General features: G+C 45.8%; 1 protein-coding gene across 6 annotated transcripts in view; it reads left to right on the top strand.

Annotated features, from left to right (window-relative positions):
- Nucleotides 1–349: 349 nt before the first annotated feature.
- The window catches only part of TRIM55 (tripartite motif containing 55), a 62,003-nt gene continuing 43,081 nt past the window's right edge, over nucleotides 350–19,271 (top strand). For 2 of the 6 annotated variants that reach the window (XM_054018821.1, XM_054018818.1), the window contains exons 1-4: nucleotides 355–767; nucleotides 2,009–2,181; nucleotides 8,494–8,659; nucleotides 10,480–10,575. In XM_054018821.1, coding sequence (XP_053874796.1) covers nucleotides 600–767; nucleotides 2,009–2,181; nucleotides 8,494–8,659; nucleotides 10,480–10,575 — 603 coding nt within the window. In that variant the 5' untranslated portion in view covers nucleotides 355–599. Of the gene's footprint in view, nucleotides 768–2,003; nucleotides 2,182–8,493; nucleotides 8,660–10,479; nucleotides 10,576–19,271 lie in introns of all 6 variants that reach the window. The other 4 variants (XM_054018817.1, XM_054018819.1, XM_054018816.1 and 1 more) reach the window with 4 other exon arrangements.

Genomic DNA, 19,271 nt, shown 5'->3' with positions numbered 1-19,271 from the left:
ATACTTCAAAGTCAAATTATTACAGTTTATTAAAGTTGTTGTAACTTTGCAGTTTATTAAAATTGTATTTATTACATAAAGTAATTAAACAATGGTTGTTACATAACTATTCCTGATAATAGTCTTTTGCTTCACCAGAAAGTGACATCAGGTTATTCAGGGCCCTATAATTTTCACTATGGTGCAGAGATAAGAATGAACTAGATTGCATTCACTGTGCAGTTAACACTTGTGCTTCTCCAAGGGGTGAGTGCTGCCATGTGTCAGTGACAACTGTCAACTCCTCTCCCCTTCCTCCGCCTCCTCCTCTCTCTGAGACAGGAATGTTGATCTCTCATCTCTGTAATCCATCACCTGTCTGAATCTGTCCTTGTGTCACTTGCATATATGGACAAGTTAGAATGGCAACTTGTGACGTTGTGCTGCTAAAAACGGCTCCAGCTCCCTTCAGCTCTTTGTTTTAACAATGTCCTCCAGTGAAAGAAATTCAAAGGACATTTGATCACACAAGCTGTGGAATTATTTCAAGGAAACTAACCCGGAAACTGATCGACGGTACCCTTTTATTCTGGACATATGCACCTTGGAACAGCTAGGAGATGAGCACTTCTCTGAATTACAAGTCCTTTTCCAAAGAGCAGCAAACCATGGATAACCTGGAGAAACAACTTATTTGTCCCATCTGTTTAGAGATGTTTACTAAACCTGTGGTCATCCTTCCCTGTCAGCATAACCTGTGTAGAAAATGTGCCAGCGATATTTTCCAGGTAGGTTTATTTCAGTATGAAGATTTGCAGGTATAAATATCATTTCCCCAAGGCAAAAGGGAGGGGAGAATTTACACGATCAGTTTATTTGCTGTTAAGAATTTGCAAGTTTTTTAAAAAGGCATAAATAGAAGCTACTTAGACAGGAAACATCTCTGTTTGTCTCTCTCCGCCTGGAGATCTGTGGGGGAAGATCCTCTGCTGCTGTGAGTTGTCATATGGTGTTTACATGTATGGTATCCATATATAGAGGCAACTTGTACCAGCAGAGGATCTGCCCCCTTGTCTTTTACATTTTGACCTATTTTTTGCATTTATTTTTATTCAGACTGAATTTTTAATTTCAAGTATTTAGAGCCAGGAAGATGTATCAGAGCCAGGGCCACCTTGGGTTGAGGGGAGCGTAAACGGGACAGTTTGCCTCCGGCCCCCAAAATGATGGAGAAGTGGCCGGGACGAATCTGAGTGAGAGCATTGTGACCTGGTGCCCTGGGTGGCAGTGCCACTCATGTTTGGTGCCTGCCATTGACAGTGCGGGGAGCCACTTTCCCAGTTTGACCAGGTCCAGATACCACCACTGCCACTGGGCTCACTGCGCCGGGCCCAAGGGAATGCACCAGGCCTGGAGCCCGAAGTAGGAACCAGATCAGAGATACTGCTCCAGAGCTCAGGGAGAGGTGGGATTTGGAACAGCCCCCTAGCTGCATGCAGGGCAGACCCCTCACAAGCCTGGGCCTTCTATGGCACCGTCTCACCCCACCTCCTTAAACTCTTTTGTCTCCATAATAATTTTTTTGGAAGGATGGGGGAGGGGCTTCACTTTCAGATTTTGCCCAGGGCCCCCCAAAATCTCTGTGCAGCCCTGAAAAATGTTTACAAGTATTTAATTTCAAAATCATTTTTGTTCTAGCACTATAGAATGGTATGTTTATCTGTAGCACAGGTTGTTGCAATATTATTAGCTGGCAGGTGCTAAGTGAAGTGATGTTGGGCAATAACTTTCATCTTGGGATTTTTAAGTCAATTGAGAGTCCTTCTTTAAGGGCCTGATCCAAAGATCATTGGAGTCCTGAGAGTGTTTTCACTGACTTCAGTGGGCTTTTGGTTAGATCTGAAATAGGTGGCCTGATATGTGCCTTGTTTTGTGAAAATTAAGACCATTATTAGAATAACCACAGTGTTAAAAAAAAAAGTTAGACATGGCCTTATTCACCTGTAATTTTACTGCTTGGCAAGAACAGGCCTCTAACCCATATCTGCCAACCAGAGGAGGCACCACTATGGCATCAGGTGGTCGATTTCGCTGTCCCTCCTGCAGACATGAAGTAGTTCTGGACAGACATGGTGTGTATGGACTTCAAAGGAACCTATTAGTGGAAAATATCATTGACATATACAAGCAGGAGTCCACCAGGTAACATACTAATTTGTATCCTTAAAATAATATTTACCATACAAGATGATGCAGCTTATGACATTCTCGTAGTCTACCTTTCTTTCCTTTGCTTTGTGAGTTGTTAGTTCTGTTTATTTTATTTTATCTTTTGGAGCTGGTGGAGGTTTACTATACTGAGAGACTGGAATGATATCATAAGTGCCTCTATCTTTATTATCAGAGGGGTAGCCGTGTTAGTCTGAATCTGTAAAAAGCAACAGAGGGTCCTGTGGCACCTTTGAGACTAACAGAAGTACTGGCAGCATAAGCTTTCGTGGGTAAGAACCTCACTTCTTCAGATGCAAGTAATGGAAATCTCCAGAGGCAGGTACTTATGCTCCCAGTACTTCTGTTAGTCTCAAAGGTGCCACAGGACCCTCTGTTGCTTCTATCTTTATTGTGGAATGAAATCAGCCCTCACTTATTATTCTATATCACTTGACAGAATGCAATGTTAAAATAGGTGCTGATTTTTTGCTTCCCACATATGGAATCTGATTCTGCAGTCCTTATTCACGTGCATGATCCTTAGTCATGCAAGCAGAGTCCTCGAAGTCAATTGGGTTAGTCACATGAGTAAGGAAAGAAGGATCTCACCCATTTACCCGTCTTACAAATTTTTCAAAACTTGGATGTTCCACAGTTTGTTTTCAGTCCATGTATTCCTGTCTGTAAAAGGTGCCAGCACTTGTTAGGAAGCCCTCACAAATAGAGTGAGAACAAATATATCTGAATTATACTCAGAAGCCATTCTGCATCAGAATACTGAATCATCAATATTTTAAAAAAACACTCCTGTAAGCTTGGGATGTGAACTCATGAAATCAAGTTTTATTTAGGCCTCACTTTCTGTGCAGAAGAGAATGAAAAGGCCAAAAATAACAGTTCATGACAACACAGTGTACCTATGCAAAGGAAAACCAAAATCCTGGAGGGGAAGCATGAGTTAACCCTAAAAAGTAAGATTAACACTAAGTCACAACTAGTGGATGCATAGCTGAGCCAGCAGTAGAACATTACCATTTTCTTTCTTACCAAGTGATAAGCAGGAAAGGTGCTCACACGTCACTGATCATACTTCCGTTTAAATCACAGAGAAGAAAATCTAAATAGCAAACCCAGTCCTACAGTCTTGCTCAAGCCAGTAATCCTTATCAATTCAAGCAGACTTCAGTGTGAGTGAGGGGCTGCTTGCAGCATTGGTTTCATGCTGAATGCTGCCTTTTAGAGGCAGGCTGGTTGGTTATTGTTTTCCCTTATTAATTACCAGCTTACAAACCTTTTTGTCAACGAGACCATGCAAGACAGTTTGAGTAGAAAATCACAAGTCAACCACAAAGAATGCCAACAAAGAATAGCACATATCCACTGAGTTAGTGGAAACTTTGTCAAATATTTACTTTATGTATCAAACTGTGCCCAGCCCTGTGATGGTGTACAAGGGGAGGAAGGGTAAGGAGACCCAGTTGCAGTTGTTGTATTCCCTTCTGCACAAAAACAGCTCCTGGCTAGTGAATCTAACTACACCAAATGATGCAGGAAGGCAGAGGAGGAGGCAGGGTCATGGTCTTGCATCCTATTCTCCCAACACACACCATTAACTCTGAACGTAGTGACACAGGAGCTGTGCTCCCTGCCAGAGGCACAATGTCTCCCAGTGCAGCATTATGGTGCCTTCATGCCTCCTTAAGTACAAGGCTATGGCTACAAGGCATAATGGAACCCTGCATGCCCAATTCACAGCCCCACTCCACCCCTTTTGCACTACTCCGGTGTAGCAAAGGGGCCATAAACTGGCTAGGTTTGGCTCCTAGAAAATACCCCTGATGTAAAGATGTTCTTCAATTGGTGCAGGCTCCTCTACGCTGTCCTTCATCGCAACCCCATGTTGAAGCATGGGTAGAGAGAGGAGTGTGAGGCTGGAGCACTGGCTATCCTTGGCTGTAGAATGGCCCCATGGAACTGCCCCAAACCAAGAAGCTGGGGAGCACAAAGTTGATTGAGAGCTGTATTTCCCTTCCCCTAGAGCTCAGCTATTCCCATGAATCTCTGTCCCTGAATGTGTCAGTGATATACAAATAATTAGCAGGGAAAATCACAGAGGAAATGAATCAGCAAAGCTACTTCACTGGCTGTAGCAGGCAACAGAACAAGCTGATCATATGCGGGTCTTTAAGTTCTTTTTGCATTTTTCTATACAGTGTGAGGTTAACTTTAATACTATGGACATTACTCTTTTTTCCCCATGGCTTTATTCTGAAGCCATTGCAGCAAGAATAGGTAAAAGATCATAAGAGATTTGGTGATTCTTATTTTTTTTAACTTCACAAATATAAGATGCAATAAACTGAATTGAAGAAGAGAACAAAAATATGCATATAAATGTACATTGTCTCTGTTATTTCTCTGGAAGGATTATTTTTAATATATGAAGGTATTTTTAACCTTCCCTTATGTCCTTAGAGTTACACTAATTATCAGGGCTATCCTGGCAACAGTAATGCATCACAGCATTATCTAAGCTATTTGACACGTTGTATGCCTCAGCTGCTTATCTCCCTCACCCTAACTTTTCTAAAGCCATCATGAGTATGTTGCCAGGAGTCACATTGCCTTATTCTATGCTGGTGTCACCCCATTGAAATCAGTGGCATTACCTGCCCAAAAAACGGGGGCAATTTAGGCCTATTACCTTTCCTACATATCTGCCACCTTATTGAGTGATCTACAGTAACTACTCCGCTTTCTTTATAAGGCTCTGTAATATAACACCTTCTTTGTCTCATTACTTCCCAAATTAAAGGCTAGGTTTTGCCAGGCCCTTGCACAGGAGGAGAATGCCAAGAGCCTTCTTCATATCCTTTCCCAGTGCCCCTCTTCACCATTGCAATCCCTGAGCTTTCTTGACCATGGGAACCTCCCACCTAGTGTCCTTTGGGGGATGTCACCCCAAAGGTGGATGCAAGGAGAGGGGCCCATGGCTCCCAGCTGCACTCCACACAAGCCAGTGGAGCTGGCTGGGTGCACAAAGGGGAGCATCCTAAGGGACTGTGTTCCTGGTACGCTCAGCCAATGCTCGCCGGGGTGTGATGGCGCTACAAAGCCCCCAACATGGGCCACTGCCTTACAGGCACAGTCTGGCCTTTATGGAGGCGAATGTTACTTTTTCAGTATTAAATTAAATGACTGGCATTGTTACCAAGTAAAACACTGCATAGTGTGGGAGTCTGAATTTCAATAGAACATTTCAACTGAAGCTTTTTGGCATTGTATAAATGCTGAGACAGTCGCTCATGACTAAACAGTTCCTCCTCTATTCTGGTAATGTAGTACCCATTCCTGTAAACCTTTATTCAAGTAAGTATTTTTTTCCTTTAGATTTGCACTGGTGTAGTGGAGAGCAGAATCTGGCCCAGAAAGCTTACACATACTATAAGGCGGCATTTATTAGAACAACCATTCTTTATCAGGCTCAATCAATTTTTCCTTTGAATGACAGTGACATGAAAATATAAAATGAGTACACAATGGTCCATATCCTCAACTCACGTAAATCAACATAGCTCCACTTCTGGCCCTAATGATACTAACAGCATATTTGCTAATTTATTATTCCACTTAATTAAACAGTTCATCTTCTCATGCATTAGCTTTGTTTTTAGTTTTGGTTTTGCTTTTTTGTTCCATAAACCCAACACATCAATGATGCAAAGCGCTCTCTGCTTTAAGGGACAAATCCTATCCATGCGCAAAGCAACAGTAAGGAGGCTCTATTCAGGGGATCCAGGAGCGTGGGATCCAAGATGCATCCCAAGTCAGATCAGGAGCTTCAATACTATTTGTGGATTCTCTCTGAGTTGTAGTTTTAGTGTCTGATCCAACAAGCCATATGCACAGGCATTCTCATGGAAGTCAGTGGAGTATATAATACATGTGTGTCTCTCATAACTCTAGATGCTAGATCAGTTTAGCTACCAACAGCTTCTTCAATAGGTTTATGATTAATCTTTTACTACTAAAACTAAACTATTTTCCTACTGACTAGTATTTAAATTTTTATTTCAGGAGAATCTGACTTCTGTTACACCAATTTAAATCCAGATGATCTACTTTGAAGTCAGTGGAGTGACTTCGGATTTATGCTGGTATAAAAGAGATCAGAATGTGGCCCATGGGGCTCTGGTAAAAGTCTCTCTTCTTTTGCAGGGAAGAGGCTTGTAAATTAACAGTATATCAGTTTGTTTCCAGTTTGCTATGCTAGTTTTGAAGGTCTCATTGGTTCAGAGATTTCTGCCGTGGTTTCTTTGAACTCTTTATGATACCTTTTGAAGATTGGCTACTTCTGACAGAGGGTCCCTCAGGTCATTGTTGGGTCTACTTGATACCTTTACCTTTTTGACCCTTCTTGTCTGAGTCACATGTTATTGGTCATGATTTCAATAACAGATGATATGCTGATGGTTTCTAGTCTTGCAAATATTTTCAGGAAGTGCAGGCATTTCAGTCGTCTTGCCATTTCGATGTTTGCTGTCCATCCACCCAGGTGTGCAGAAACTCCTGCTGCTGCCCCACGGTATACATAGGGAGTTGGGTGTTTTGGAATCATCTGCACACAATTTAAAGCATCCTTTACAATGTATGTGTTATGCAACTGCCTGGTAGAAAATTGATCCTAATAATATAGAATATTTCTAGAAATCTTGTTACTTCATCTCATTATTACTGGGAGGGGAGGGATAGCTCGGTGGTTTGAGCATTGGCCTGCTAAACTTAGGGTTGTGAGTTTAGTCCTTGAGAGGGCCATTTAGGGATCGGGGGCAAAAATCTGTTTGGAGATTGGTCCTGCTTTGAGCAGGGGTTTGGACTAGATGACCTCCTGAGGTCCCTTTCAACCCTGATATTCTATGTATCCTGTTATATTGCAGGGCATAGATTTTGCTTACTGTACGAACAGACTCCTATAACTTTTGTTTCAAAACCACATGAAATTAAAAACATGGAAGCAGAAAATATTTTCTTTTCAGCTCTTTTTTTCCAACTTTTTAATTTAATTTATCTTGATTTCCCTTTCAAGTAGCGCAAAAGAGAAATCATGCCTGGTATCCATGAAAAGGAGTAGTTATCCCCACTGTACTAATCTGTATGGAAGAGTCTTATATCATTGAATAGAAATGATAATCTTGTTATTAGTTTTTGAAGCATCTAATAGAATGTTATGGACAGTTGTTTCCCTACCACAGAATTCTGTACAACGGTTTAAAAGTATGAAAACTAACTCATTCTTTGTTCAGTTCTATAGGTTTTTAGAGTAGTTTCTATAAACTATTAAATGTCTGTGGAGCAATTGTCTTCATCTCTGTTAAATTCTATAGGACTTTTCTATAAGGGAAGCATTGGGAATATGGAATGTGTTAAACAGAAACCCCATTTACACTTGATCAGGACTCAAATTAAAGAAATAGTTTAAATATGGTTCCAACTAAACTGACTCGTTATGCAGACAGATTGGCTAGTTTGGCTGAGGCAAGCCATGCTAAAATGATATTAAAAGTTGTGTTGTAGCCTATGTAGCCCTCCTGTAAAGGGGCATTTTTTATGTAAGCTCTATCCTCAGTGGCTAGTATAGCAGTGTTAACTACTCTACAAAGTCCATGTTAGAAACTTGTTGAGTTAAGCTCATTTTAAATACAGTTCCAAACATGATTCTTTAATTTGGTTCCCAGGCTAGTATGGACGGGGCCCAAGGTCTCAATCTTGCATGGTGCCAAGCACAGTGTCTTTAAATTCTTTAATTTGTAACAGGGACTTAATTTGAAGTATATGAAGTTCCTTTGACGCCTATGGGACTACTTGTGTAAAATTAAGACCCTGCTTAAGTGTTTTACCAGATCAAGGCCAGATTGCTCAACTTTTTGTATGACTGAGCCCTGAAGACCTCAAGCATGTAGGTGCTGATTCAGAGAGATGTTAAACAACATGCCTAACTTAAGTGCATGAGTAGCCTCACTGACTTCAATAGGTTTACATACTCAGGCACTTTCCCGAATAAGGGCCATACAATGAAGTCATGCTTCCCAGCTTGTCATATTGTGTCAGGAAAGATTAAAAGTACCTGCACTTGTTTATTCACCACTGGTTGGCAGGTTTAAACTATTTTGTGGTTATGGACTGAAATCTCAGGTACTGTTTTTATCCCTTTGTTTGTGTTGAAGGACACAGGTGTTGTTATCAAGATCGGTAAAGCAAGTAAGCAAGTGACTATTTTAATGTGTTTAATGATAACTTTCACAGACCTGAAAGAAAATCTGAGCAGCCAATGTGTGAAGAGCATGAGGATGAGAAAATTAATATCTATTGTTTAAACTGTGAAATACCCACATGTTCAATGTGCAAAGTTTTTGGTGCCCATAAAGACTGCCAGGTTGCTCCTCTCAAAAACGTTTATCAGCGACAAAAGGTAAATATCTTTTTGCTTCTAATCATAATGACCCCCTCAATTTAAAGGGACACTGTCTACATGAAATCTAGTCAGCTAAAAAAAAGAAAGTTCAAAGTGCAAAATCTTCCCCTCAGCTGCCCTGCCAATTTTGTGGTTTTACAATTCATATTTCTGTGGTGTCGGTTTTTGGTTGTTTTGTTTTTTTAAGTTGTTTTCTCCCCTCTTGCCATGTGAAAGACCCAGACAAATCGCCAGAGAAACCGACTCTACAGAGTGAAATATTTTACAAGAAATTGAGAAAAGTTATATTTTTCCTGTCTAATTTCTTTCACTTATAATTACATACATATTAGCTGTAATAATAGTAAGGAAATACTTTCAGACAGACGTGTGATTTTTAAGCTGATCTCCCTTTACATTTCTCAGACTCTGTTTTCAGTCCTTTTAGACCATGAGCACAGGCAGGATTGCCAGCAGAAGTGAGGGAGAGAGCAACCCCACTCAAGTCTAATAGTTTTATATTGGATGCTTCTCTTGTTTCTGTTTAAATAGGGATCTTTAGGGGGAAAACCCTCTTTCGCTAGGAATGTTAAATAGCTGGCAGCTCTTTGTGTGCCCTGTATCCTCTGCCATTACTGTCACTAGTAAAAGACTTGGTTATTTATTTTTAATACAGTATTCATTTAAAGACTGACTCACTGGGATATCTACACGAGATAAGGAGCTCTGTGTTCCCTCACATTCCTGGGTCCCCCATTCACCCCATGCCAGCAGTTCTGTATGCTCTCCCATTTCCCCCATACCAGGGTCCTCCATCTGTCATCGTCCCCCCCGCACACACACACCAGGGGTTCTGTCTGCCCCCTCATTTCCTGCCCCCCCATTCCAGGGGCTCTGTGTGGGACACAATTCCTCCTTCCTTCATGCCTCTCCATTGCTCCCTTGCCTTGCACCATTCTTCTTTCTTCTTTTTTTCTCATTCAGTGTGTAAACCTTTTTAAACTTTGTTGGGAGGATGGGCAGAGCTAAGATGAGGGGTGTTGTGTTAGGAGGGATGTATGGCTGCCATCAACCAGCAATTACAGAGGTGGTTGAACATGGTAGCTCTGCTAACTGGATGCCAGGGGCTCCATCTATCCCCCATTTCCCTCTTTTTTTTGTTTTTGTTTTTTCTGGTTTTCACCATAGTCAATGGGGTTCCTGCCCACTGATTCCTCACATATTCCCAGACATTTGGAATGGATTGGGTGTGGCATTCAGAAGTTATCATGTTATAGCTAAATGCTAGCACGGTGAGTGTAAGGCCGTGCAAGCTTGGCCAGTTAACAAATTCATACAAATTATAATTTATTCACAGATAACTCAGGAACAGAAAGAGGAGCTAAATTAATGAATAATTTATTCACTGTGAATAGCTTGCCTGAGACTGCTGCAAAACCAAATTTTTGTATCTAATTACCCACATTGCCTGCTCAAAAGGTGCTTTATGCATGTACAAATGGATATGCCTGTACATTTTTTCCAGTGCATTTTTAGAGGCTTTCAAGGCATCTCACAATTTTTTAGAAATTTTCATTCCAGGAAAAGTTTCAAATTTTCATTCTAGCTCAGGATGGAAACAAAATGTCAAAATACCAGAATTTTCCATAGGATGGAAATTCAATTTTTTCAATCAGCTCTAGATCTGAGCCTTGTGTAGCCCACTCATCCACTGTCTTTGCATCTCAGGTTAATGTGCTATTTTGTGAACAGCGCATGAGAAGAAAGCATATAAAGTAAAACTGCAGACAGTGCATATTATTAACTCTGCATATGCTCATTCTCCTACTCCTGTTTAGTCTGAACTCAGTGATGGCATTGCAGTGCTTGTGGGCAGTAATGACAGAGTGCAAGGAATAGTAGGTCAACTGGAGGAGACCTGCAGGACAGTAGAGGTAAGTAATGCAGCTTCAGTTATGTGTTGAATGTGACATGCAGGAACATATCTGGTTGTTAATGATAATTTTCATGCATTTACATAATTTGCTTCTTCCAACAGGTTCCCAAATTATTTTGCCAAATGACTGTATATATTACAACAGTGCTGCCAAGTCTGATGATACTGTATTGAGTTTCACATTTGCAGGAATTTTTTTTAAGCTTCTCATGATTTCCTCACATCCTGTAGCAATCTCACAAACTATTCCCCTGATTTGTGGCTGTCTCCCGTTACGCGTTGGTTAACATAAAACATAAAACAAGTTTATTAACTACAGAAAGGTAGATTTTAAGTGATTATAAGTGACAGGAAATAGATCAAAGCAGGCTACCTAGCAAGTAAACAAAACTGCAAGCTAAGCATAATATACTAGATAGATGGGCTTTGAATTAGCAATTTCTCACCCTGACTGATGATACAAGCAGGCTTGCAGATTCTTAAGGCACAAGCTACATCTGCCTTGCATCTTGGATTCCCTTTCTCCGTTCCAAGTTCTTTGTCTTCCGGAGCTTCTTTCAGGTGCTGAGCTGTGGGGGAGTGAAGGCCAGTCATGATGTCACTCCCCACTTTATATAGTCTCTCCATATTGCAGGAACCCTTTGTTTTAAGCTAAGTTCCCAGCCTAGTTTGTGGAAAAATACAGGTACCAAAATGGAATTCAGTGTCATGTGGTCTGGTCACATGCCCATGCATGCCTTGCTGAGTCATAGCAGCCATTATCCATAGGCTGTCTGAAGCATTCCCAGGAAGGCTAAGTTCTTCTACGGTTTATTGTCTTTGTTGATGAGCCATCAGCGCCGTCTAGATTCTTCATTGTTGTACCTGAAATGCTAGTTCTTCTTCGAGTGATTGTTCACGTCCATTACACATTAGGTGTGTGCGCGTTGCGTGCACGGACATTGGAAACTTTTTCTCTCAGGGGCTCCTGTCGGGCCGGCAGGGCCCCCTCCACCCCCGCCAGAGCGGCGCCCCGCTCTAGCGTATATATATCCCTGTGGGCCCGACCCTCCCTCGGTTCCTTCTTACCGTCCGTGACGGCGTTGGAACAACTCTGTCTCTTGCTTGAGAGTGTCCCTTAGTGTTAATAGTTAGTGTTCTTCTTAGCAGTATCAGTTCTTTCGTACCTAGTGTTAATCTTAGTAGTTAACAGTTCTTTAGTAGTAGTTAAGCTCCTTTGTGTTAGGTGTTTGGTCGATCCCAACACCGGCCCTGGGCGGCGGGGCATGCCACATGCCCAAGGCTTCAAGGCTTGTGCCATGTGCCACAAGCCTATGCCGATAAGCGATCCCCATGACTCGTGCCTCCGTTGCCTGGGGGAAGCACACCAAAAAGTGTGCTGCAAGATCTGTAAGGCCTTCAAGCCCAGGACTAAGAAAGAGACGGACTTTCGCCTTAAGCAGCTGCTCATGGAGGCTGCATTACAGCCCTCCATTTCGAATCAGGCCACGGCACCGTCAACTTCGGTACGGAGTGCCCCGGCATCGGTTTGTGATCCGGCACCGGTGGGACACCATAAGCTGACGGCACCGTCACAGCAAGACCACCCCCGGCACCGGTCATCTTCGCCGGCAAAATCGAAGGGCCAACCCAAGGCCCGAGGACACTCCCCACATAAGAGGGCAGCGCCTGCGAAGACCTCGAATGCGCCTAAGGGAGTGACGACCCCAGAACAGATCCCTGTGCCAGTGGCTCCGGCGCTGAGGGGCCCGTCGAGCCCCAGGATAGGTGCATCGAGTGAGGAGAAAGGGCTGGAAGAGCTTTTGGAACAGCCCTCCACCCCGGACATGTTTGAGGCAGCAAAGGACCTCATCGAATTGTCCGCTGTGGGCCCCCTCCAAGCCAAAGATAATCCACCAAGACGGCCGTCCAGAGGCAAGCCAGCAATGGCGCGCCCATCACGGTCACCATCTCGGCACCGTTCACGGCACCGTTCCCGGTTGAACTCCACCTCAGTGGACTCCCGGCTACCCTCGGCGCAGAGGGCCACACAGCCGTTGGGCCCCTACAAGCGCCCGGCACCGACCCAGCAGCCCTACTCGAGTGGGCACTGGGACGTGTCAGCCACGCAATCCCCGAGACCGACCACTTGCAGTCGTTCCCGGTCCCGAGGTCATCGGTACCGCTCCAGGTCCAGGTCGGCAAGACGTTACTCCCAGTCCCGGTCACGGAGGTACTACTCTCCGACCCCGGACCGGCACCACCGTGGCCATTCAGGTCACCGTCTGTGGTTTCGGAGGCAGACTTGGGCCAGTCCAGCAGATTTGCCCACAGAGCACCGGCCGGTAGGGAACATGACGCCGCTTGGCACCAACAGTGGGGCCAGCCAAGACAATAGCCATTCTGGACCCCTTGGGCCTATCACCAACAAGGCCCCTCGTCCAGGACTTCGAGATCTGGCCCCTCGAGACACTGGTCCCGCTCCCCGCAAGGGCGCCCCTCCTTGCGCAAGGAGGCTACGGTCTCCAGACCACCGGAGCAAGAAAGAGCCGACTCGGCACCGAGCCCGGCACCGTCTCAGGCCCTCACTATAGGACAAATCCCAGAGGAGCGCCCACTAGGTGAGGAGTTGCTGGAAGAGGAGGACACACAGAAGGCCCTAACCTCTTCCTCCTCACCAGATGAGGCCGTGGCAGGCATGACAGTGTCCGGCCCTCCCCTGATTGACCATCGGGCACACCAGGATTTGCTCCGCCGGGTAGCCCTCAATCTGGGTTGCAGGCGGAGGAGACTGTAGAGCAGGAGGACCCCATGGTTGACATCCTAATCCTGGAAGGCCCCTCCAGGATTGCACTCCCGCTCATAAAAACAGTACAGTCGAATTGTAAGACAGTGTGGCAAACACCGGCCTCCAGCGCACCAACTGCGAAAGGCGTAGAGAGGAAGTACTTCGCCCCCTCCAAGGTGTTTGACTTCCTTTTTTCTCACCCAGCACCCTGTTCGCAGGTTGTCTCTGCGGTCAACAAAAGAGAGCGGCATGGCCAGCAAGCCCCGGCCCCCAAGGCCAAGGAGGCAAAGCGCTTGGACTTATTTGGGAGGAAGGTCTACTCATCCAGGGGCCTCCAGTTGAGGATCGCTAACCAATAAGCGATTCTGAACAGACACATTTTCAATTCTTGGGCATCAGTCTCCAAGTTTAAGGACTCCCTGCCCCAGGGTTCACAACCAGAGTTCGCTGCCCTGGTGGACGAAGGGAAGGCGGTGGCCAAAACCTCTTTGCAGGCCTCCCTTGACTCCGCGGACGCAACAGCCAGGACAATCGCGTCAGGAGTGGTGATGAGGCACTCGGCATGGCTACAGGCCTCCGGCCTTCCCCCAGAAGTACAAAACACCTTGCAAGACATCCCGTTCGAAGGGGCAGGCTTGTTCTCAGACCAGACGGATGCCCGATTGCATAGCCTCAAAGACTCTCAAGCAACCCTCAAGTCGTTGGGAATGCACACCCCAGTGACACAGAGGAAACCCATTAAGCCCCAACCGCTGCAGAGGCAATACCACCCTCATCCTAGACCGGAACCGTACCGCAGAAGGGGCAGGGATAACAGGCGTAGATGTAACAACATGCCTAACCAGGGCCAAAACCACGGCCAAGGCAAGCCGCAGCCGGGAAATAAGCAAGGGTTTTGAAGCTGCATTCGAGGACAGCGTACCGACCCTTATACCGGATCCTCCTATATGTTTTAGGGACCGCCTGTCCCATTTTTACCGTGCTTGGTCCCGTATAACATCAGACCGCTGGGTCCTTCGCACGGTGGAGGCGGGATACACCCTTCAGTTCTCCTCGCCTCCTCCCTCCCACCACCCATCCCCGTCCCTCTTCAGGGACCCCTCTCACGAGCAACTCCTTATGCAGGAGGTGCGGACCCACCTCAAAGTAGGAGCAGTGGAAGAGGGCCTTCCGGACCTAAGAGGGAAAGGGTTTTACTCCAGATATTTCCTCATTCCCAAAGCAAAAGGGGGCCTCCATCCCATTTTGGACCTACACAAACTAAACAAATTCTTGGTCAAGGCACGTTTTCGTATGGTCTCCCATGGCGCTATTATCCCATCCCTGGATCCGGGGGATCGGTACGCTGCCCTCGATATGAAAGATGCGTATTTTCACATCGCCATCCGCCCGGCCCACCAGCGGTTCCTGCGCTTCACCATCAACCAACACCATTTCCAATTTACGGTCTTGCCCTTCAGCCTAGCAACAGCCCCGCGAGTGTTCACGAAATGCATGTCCGTGGTGGCAGCCTTTCTTCAAAAAAGAAAGATGTGGGTATACCCATACTTGGATGACTAGCTCCTCACGGGCAGGTCAGAGGACGAAGTCCGCTCCCACGTGGCACTGGCGTTACAGGTATTCCACAAGCTCGGTCTACTGGTCAATGTACCCAAGTCCTCACTGATCCCCACACAGAGACTGGATTTCATAGGAGCAGTCCTGGACTCGGTGGCGGCACGGGCAAGCCTTCCAGTGTCACGGTTCCTGGCCATTCAAAGGGTCGTAAGCTCCATCCAACAATTCCCCACGACCACGGCCAGATGCTGTATGCAACTCTTGGGATACATAGCGGCTTGCATACATGTAGTCAGACATGCCCACCTAAGACTCAGACTGTTACAGTCGTGGCTGGCCCAAATGTATCGCCCCAACAGAGACCCCTTAGACCTAGTAGTGACAATCCCAGCTCAGGTGTCGAACTCCCTCCGCTGGTGGCTCGATCAGCAGCAGATTTGCGAAGGAGTCCCTTTCCCCACCCCGCAACCCATTCTGACGTTAGTAACAGATGCATCGGACCTGGGCTGGGGGGGCGCACCTTGGGGACCTGCGGACCCAGGGCTTATGGTCCAGGGAGGAAAAGTTGCTTCACATCAATCTGAAGGAGTTAAGGGCAATTCGCCTTGCCTGCCAGACCTTTCACGCTACCATAGAAGGCCACAGCATGTCAGTTCTGACGGACAACACTACCGCCATGTTCTACATAAACAAGCAGGGCGGGTCCCGATCCTCTCCCCTCTGTCACGAGGCGCTCCTCCTATGGGACTTCTGTATAGCCCATTCAGTCCACCTGCTGGCAGCATATCTTCCAGGGGTCCAAAACGGGTTAGCGGACCAACTCAGCAGGTCCTACCGCATGCACGAATGGACTCTGAGAGAGGACGTCCTACATTCAATCTTCCAGAGGTGGGGGTTTCCCCAGGTGGATCTCTTCCACCAAGGACAACAGCCAATGCCTGCAGTTTTGTTCATTCCCAGAACCTCAGCCCGGGCTCATTGGCAGATGCCTTCGCGATTCAGTGGGGCGGGAGCCTGAGGTATGCCTTCCCACCATTCCCGCTCATCCACAGGGTTCTGCTCAAGACCCGCAGGGACAAGGCGACAGTCATCCTCATCGCACCGGCGTGGCCACGCCAGCATTGGTTCACGACCCTGCTGGAACTGTCTGTAACCGCCCCGATTGCCCTCCCCCTCCATTATGACCTCATCACGCAGGACCGTGGTCGCCTACTCCATCCAAACCTACCGTCGCTACATCTCACAGCGTGGTATCTCTCTAGCTAAACACTACAGAACACAGGTGCTCCCACCAGGTCCAGCAAATTCTTCTTGGTAGTAGGAAGCCCTCCACAAGAGCGACCTACCTTGCCAAATGGAAGAGGTTCTCCCACTGGTGTGAGCCTCATCACATACAGCCTCTACAGGCCTCCGTCCCATCAATACTGGACTACTTGCTGCACCTCAAGCATCAAGGGCTCACCCCCGCCTCAATTAAAGTACATCTGGCTGCCATATCGGCATTCCACCCCAGAGAGTTGGGGGTTTCGGTGTTCTCCAACCCCACGGTAGTCCGATTCCTCAAGGGGCTGGAAAGGGTCTTTCCCTACTTGCGCCCGCCGATCCCTGCATGGAATCTTAACCTGGTCCTAACTAAACTCATGGGGCCGCCCTTTGAACCCCTAGCCTCTTGCTCCCTCATGCACCTCTCATGGAAGGGGAAGGTAGCATTTCTAGTGGCCATCACATCGGCTAGGAGGGTATCGGAATTGAGAGCCCTCACTTCGAATCCCCCTTATACAGTTTTATATAAGGATAGGGTGCAACTGAGGCCGCACCCCAAATTCCTTCCGAAGGTGGTCACGCAATTTCATATGGGGCAGGACATTTGTTTACTGGTGTTCTTCCCTAAGCCCCATACGGACCCAAGCCACCGCAGCCTGCATACCCTCGATGTCCGTAGAGCCTTGGCATTCTATCTGGAACGGACCAGGCCATTCCGCAAGTCGATGCAACTGTTCATTGCCATTGCAGAGAGAATAAAAGGCCAGCCTATCTCAGCGCAACGCTTGTCAGCATGGATTGTGCTTTGCATACGCACATGCTATGAGCTCGCCAACGTACCAGCCCCGGAGATCAGGGCTCACTCGACTAGGACCCAAGCGTCCTCGGCGGCCTTCTTGGCACAGGTTCCACTCCAGGAAATCTGTAAAGCAGCGATCTGGTCGTCGGTGCATACATTCACAGCCCACTACGCAATCCATCATCAGACCAGAGAAGACACGGTGGTCGGCAGGGCTGTGCTTTAATCAATTGTTACTTGACTCCTACCCTCCTCCAATGGTAAGCTTGTGAGTCACCTAATGTGTAATGGACGTGAACAATCACTCGAAGAAGAAAAAACGGTTACCTACCTTCTGTAACTGTTGTTCTTCGAGATGTGTTGTTCACGTCCATTACACTTCCCACCCTCCTTCCCCTCTGTCGGAGTCACCGGCAAGAAGGAACCGAGGGAGGGTCAGGCCCACAGGGATATATATACGCTAGAGCGGGGCGCCGCTCTGGTGGGCGGGTGGGGGCCCATGCCGGCCCGACAGGAGCCACTGAGGGAAAAAGTTTCCGACGTCCATGCATGTGACGCGCGCACACCTAATGTGTAATGGACGTGAACAACACATCTCGAAGTATAACAGTTACAGAAGGTAGGTAACCGTTTTTTGTGGGTGTTTTCAACTTCACATCATCTTTCAGTAACACATACATAGCAAAACTTTATAACTTGATAGCACAAACAATCCAACGAGATATTAATGTTTGACAGATTAAGATTTTTAGAATGATACCTCACAAGGCATACTTTGTACAAAATGCCACATAATTATATCATAATCATACCATAATCATATTACTGTGGTGAATGTGGGGTGCACTACCTTCAGTGGACATGGAAAAGAGTCGATCACAGTCCTGTTTAACAGCTCTTTGCATATTTGAAGACTGTTATCAGGTTCTCCCTCCATCTTCTTTTCTCAAGACTAACATGCCCAGTTTTTTAACCTTTCCTCATAGGTCAGCTTTTCTAAACCTTTTATAATTTTTGTTGCTCTCCTCCAGACTATCTTCAATTTGTCTACCTCTTTCCTAAAGTGTGGTGCCCAGAATTGGATGCAGTAATCCAGCTGAAGCCAAACCAGTGCCAAGTGGAGCAGGACAATTACTTCCTGTGTCTTATATGTGATATATATATATATCTGTTAGTATACCCTAGAATTATATTAGGCTTTTTTGCAACTGCATCATTGTTGACTCATATTCAATCTGTCATTCACTATAACCCTCGGATCCTTTTCAGCAGTACTACCACCTAACCAGTTATTCCCCATTTTCTAGTTGTGCATTTGGTTTTTACTTCCTAAGTGTAGTACTTTTCATTTGTCTTTATTGAATTTCATCTTGTGGATTTCAGGCCAATTCTTCAATTTTGTTAAGGTCATTTTGAATTCTAATCTTGTCTTTCAAAATGGTTGCAACCCCTCCCAGTTTGGTGTCATCTGAAAATTTTATAAGCATACCATCAGCCATTATCCGTGTCATCAGTGAAAATCCTGAGTAGTACCAGACTCGGGACTGATCCCTGTGGGACTCACTAGGTACATCCCCAGTTTGGCAGTGAACCATTGATAACTGCTCTTTGAGTACCGTCTTTCAACTCATGGAGAGCTGCCTTCTTCTGTTATGTGAGCCAAAGGGCAGGTAGAGGTCAAGCACATGTAGGTGGGAAAGAGCACATATTTGATCACAGAACAATGGTTAGATACACTGTTAGGGTACTGCAAAAAGGATAGTCTTAGCAAAAGCCCATTTACTCTGGCAGATTAGAGACCTCAATATGGTTGATGTGAAAGGGAGAAGAAACTCATGCCTGGCAACTCCTAATTACATTTGTGTATTATATTAGACCGAAGGGTGTCTTTGTAGACTGAAATAGTTAGAGACATTGTTGCTTTAACTTAGTAGCATAGGAACATGACTGAGATGTTAGGGTCCAATCCTGGAAAGTATTGCGTGCCATCATCTCTCAGTGAAATCAGCACATAGGATCAGGAACACAGCATCTCCCAGGATTGGGGTGTAAGAGATTGATATTCATCTGCAGACTCATCCTATCCATTGAAGCCAAGAGGAGAACAGATCCCTACTTTCACCAGTAGTTTATCTCCCCAGACATTTCAGGAGTGTGTGTATTTATTTACCTTGCTTTAGGTATACTGAAAGTAAACTACTTGTTCATGAGTTGTACTGTAAGGAGACCACTTTTTTTTTTTTTTTTTTTTTTTTTTGTAAGGCTTTTGCTCTGAGAGAGCTGGGATGGATTTCATTCTTTTGCTAGC

The sequence above is a fragment of the Malaclemys terrapin genome, chromosome 2, assembly GCF_027887155.1.
Source record: "Malaclemys terrapin pileata isolate rMalTer1 chromosome 2, rMalTer1.hap1, whole genome shotgun sequence".
In the NCBI taxonomy this organism is placed as follows: domain Eukaryota; kingdom Metazoa; phylum Chordata; order Testudines; family Emydidae; genus Malaclemys; species Malaclemys terrapin.
Note: the sequence above shows the minus strand (reverse complement) of the source record. Positions and strands in the feature narration are given on the sequence as shown.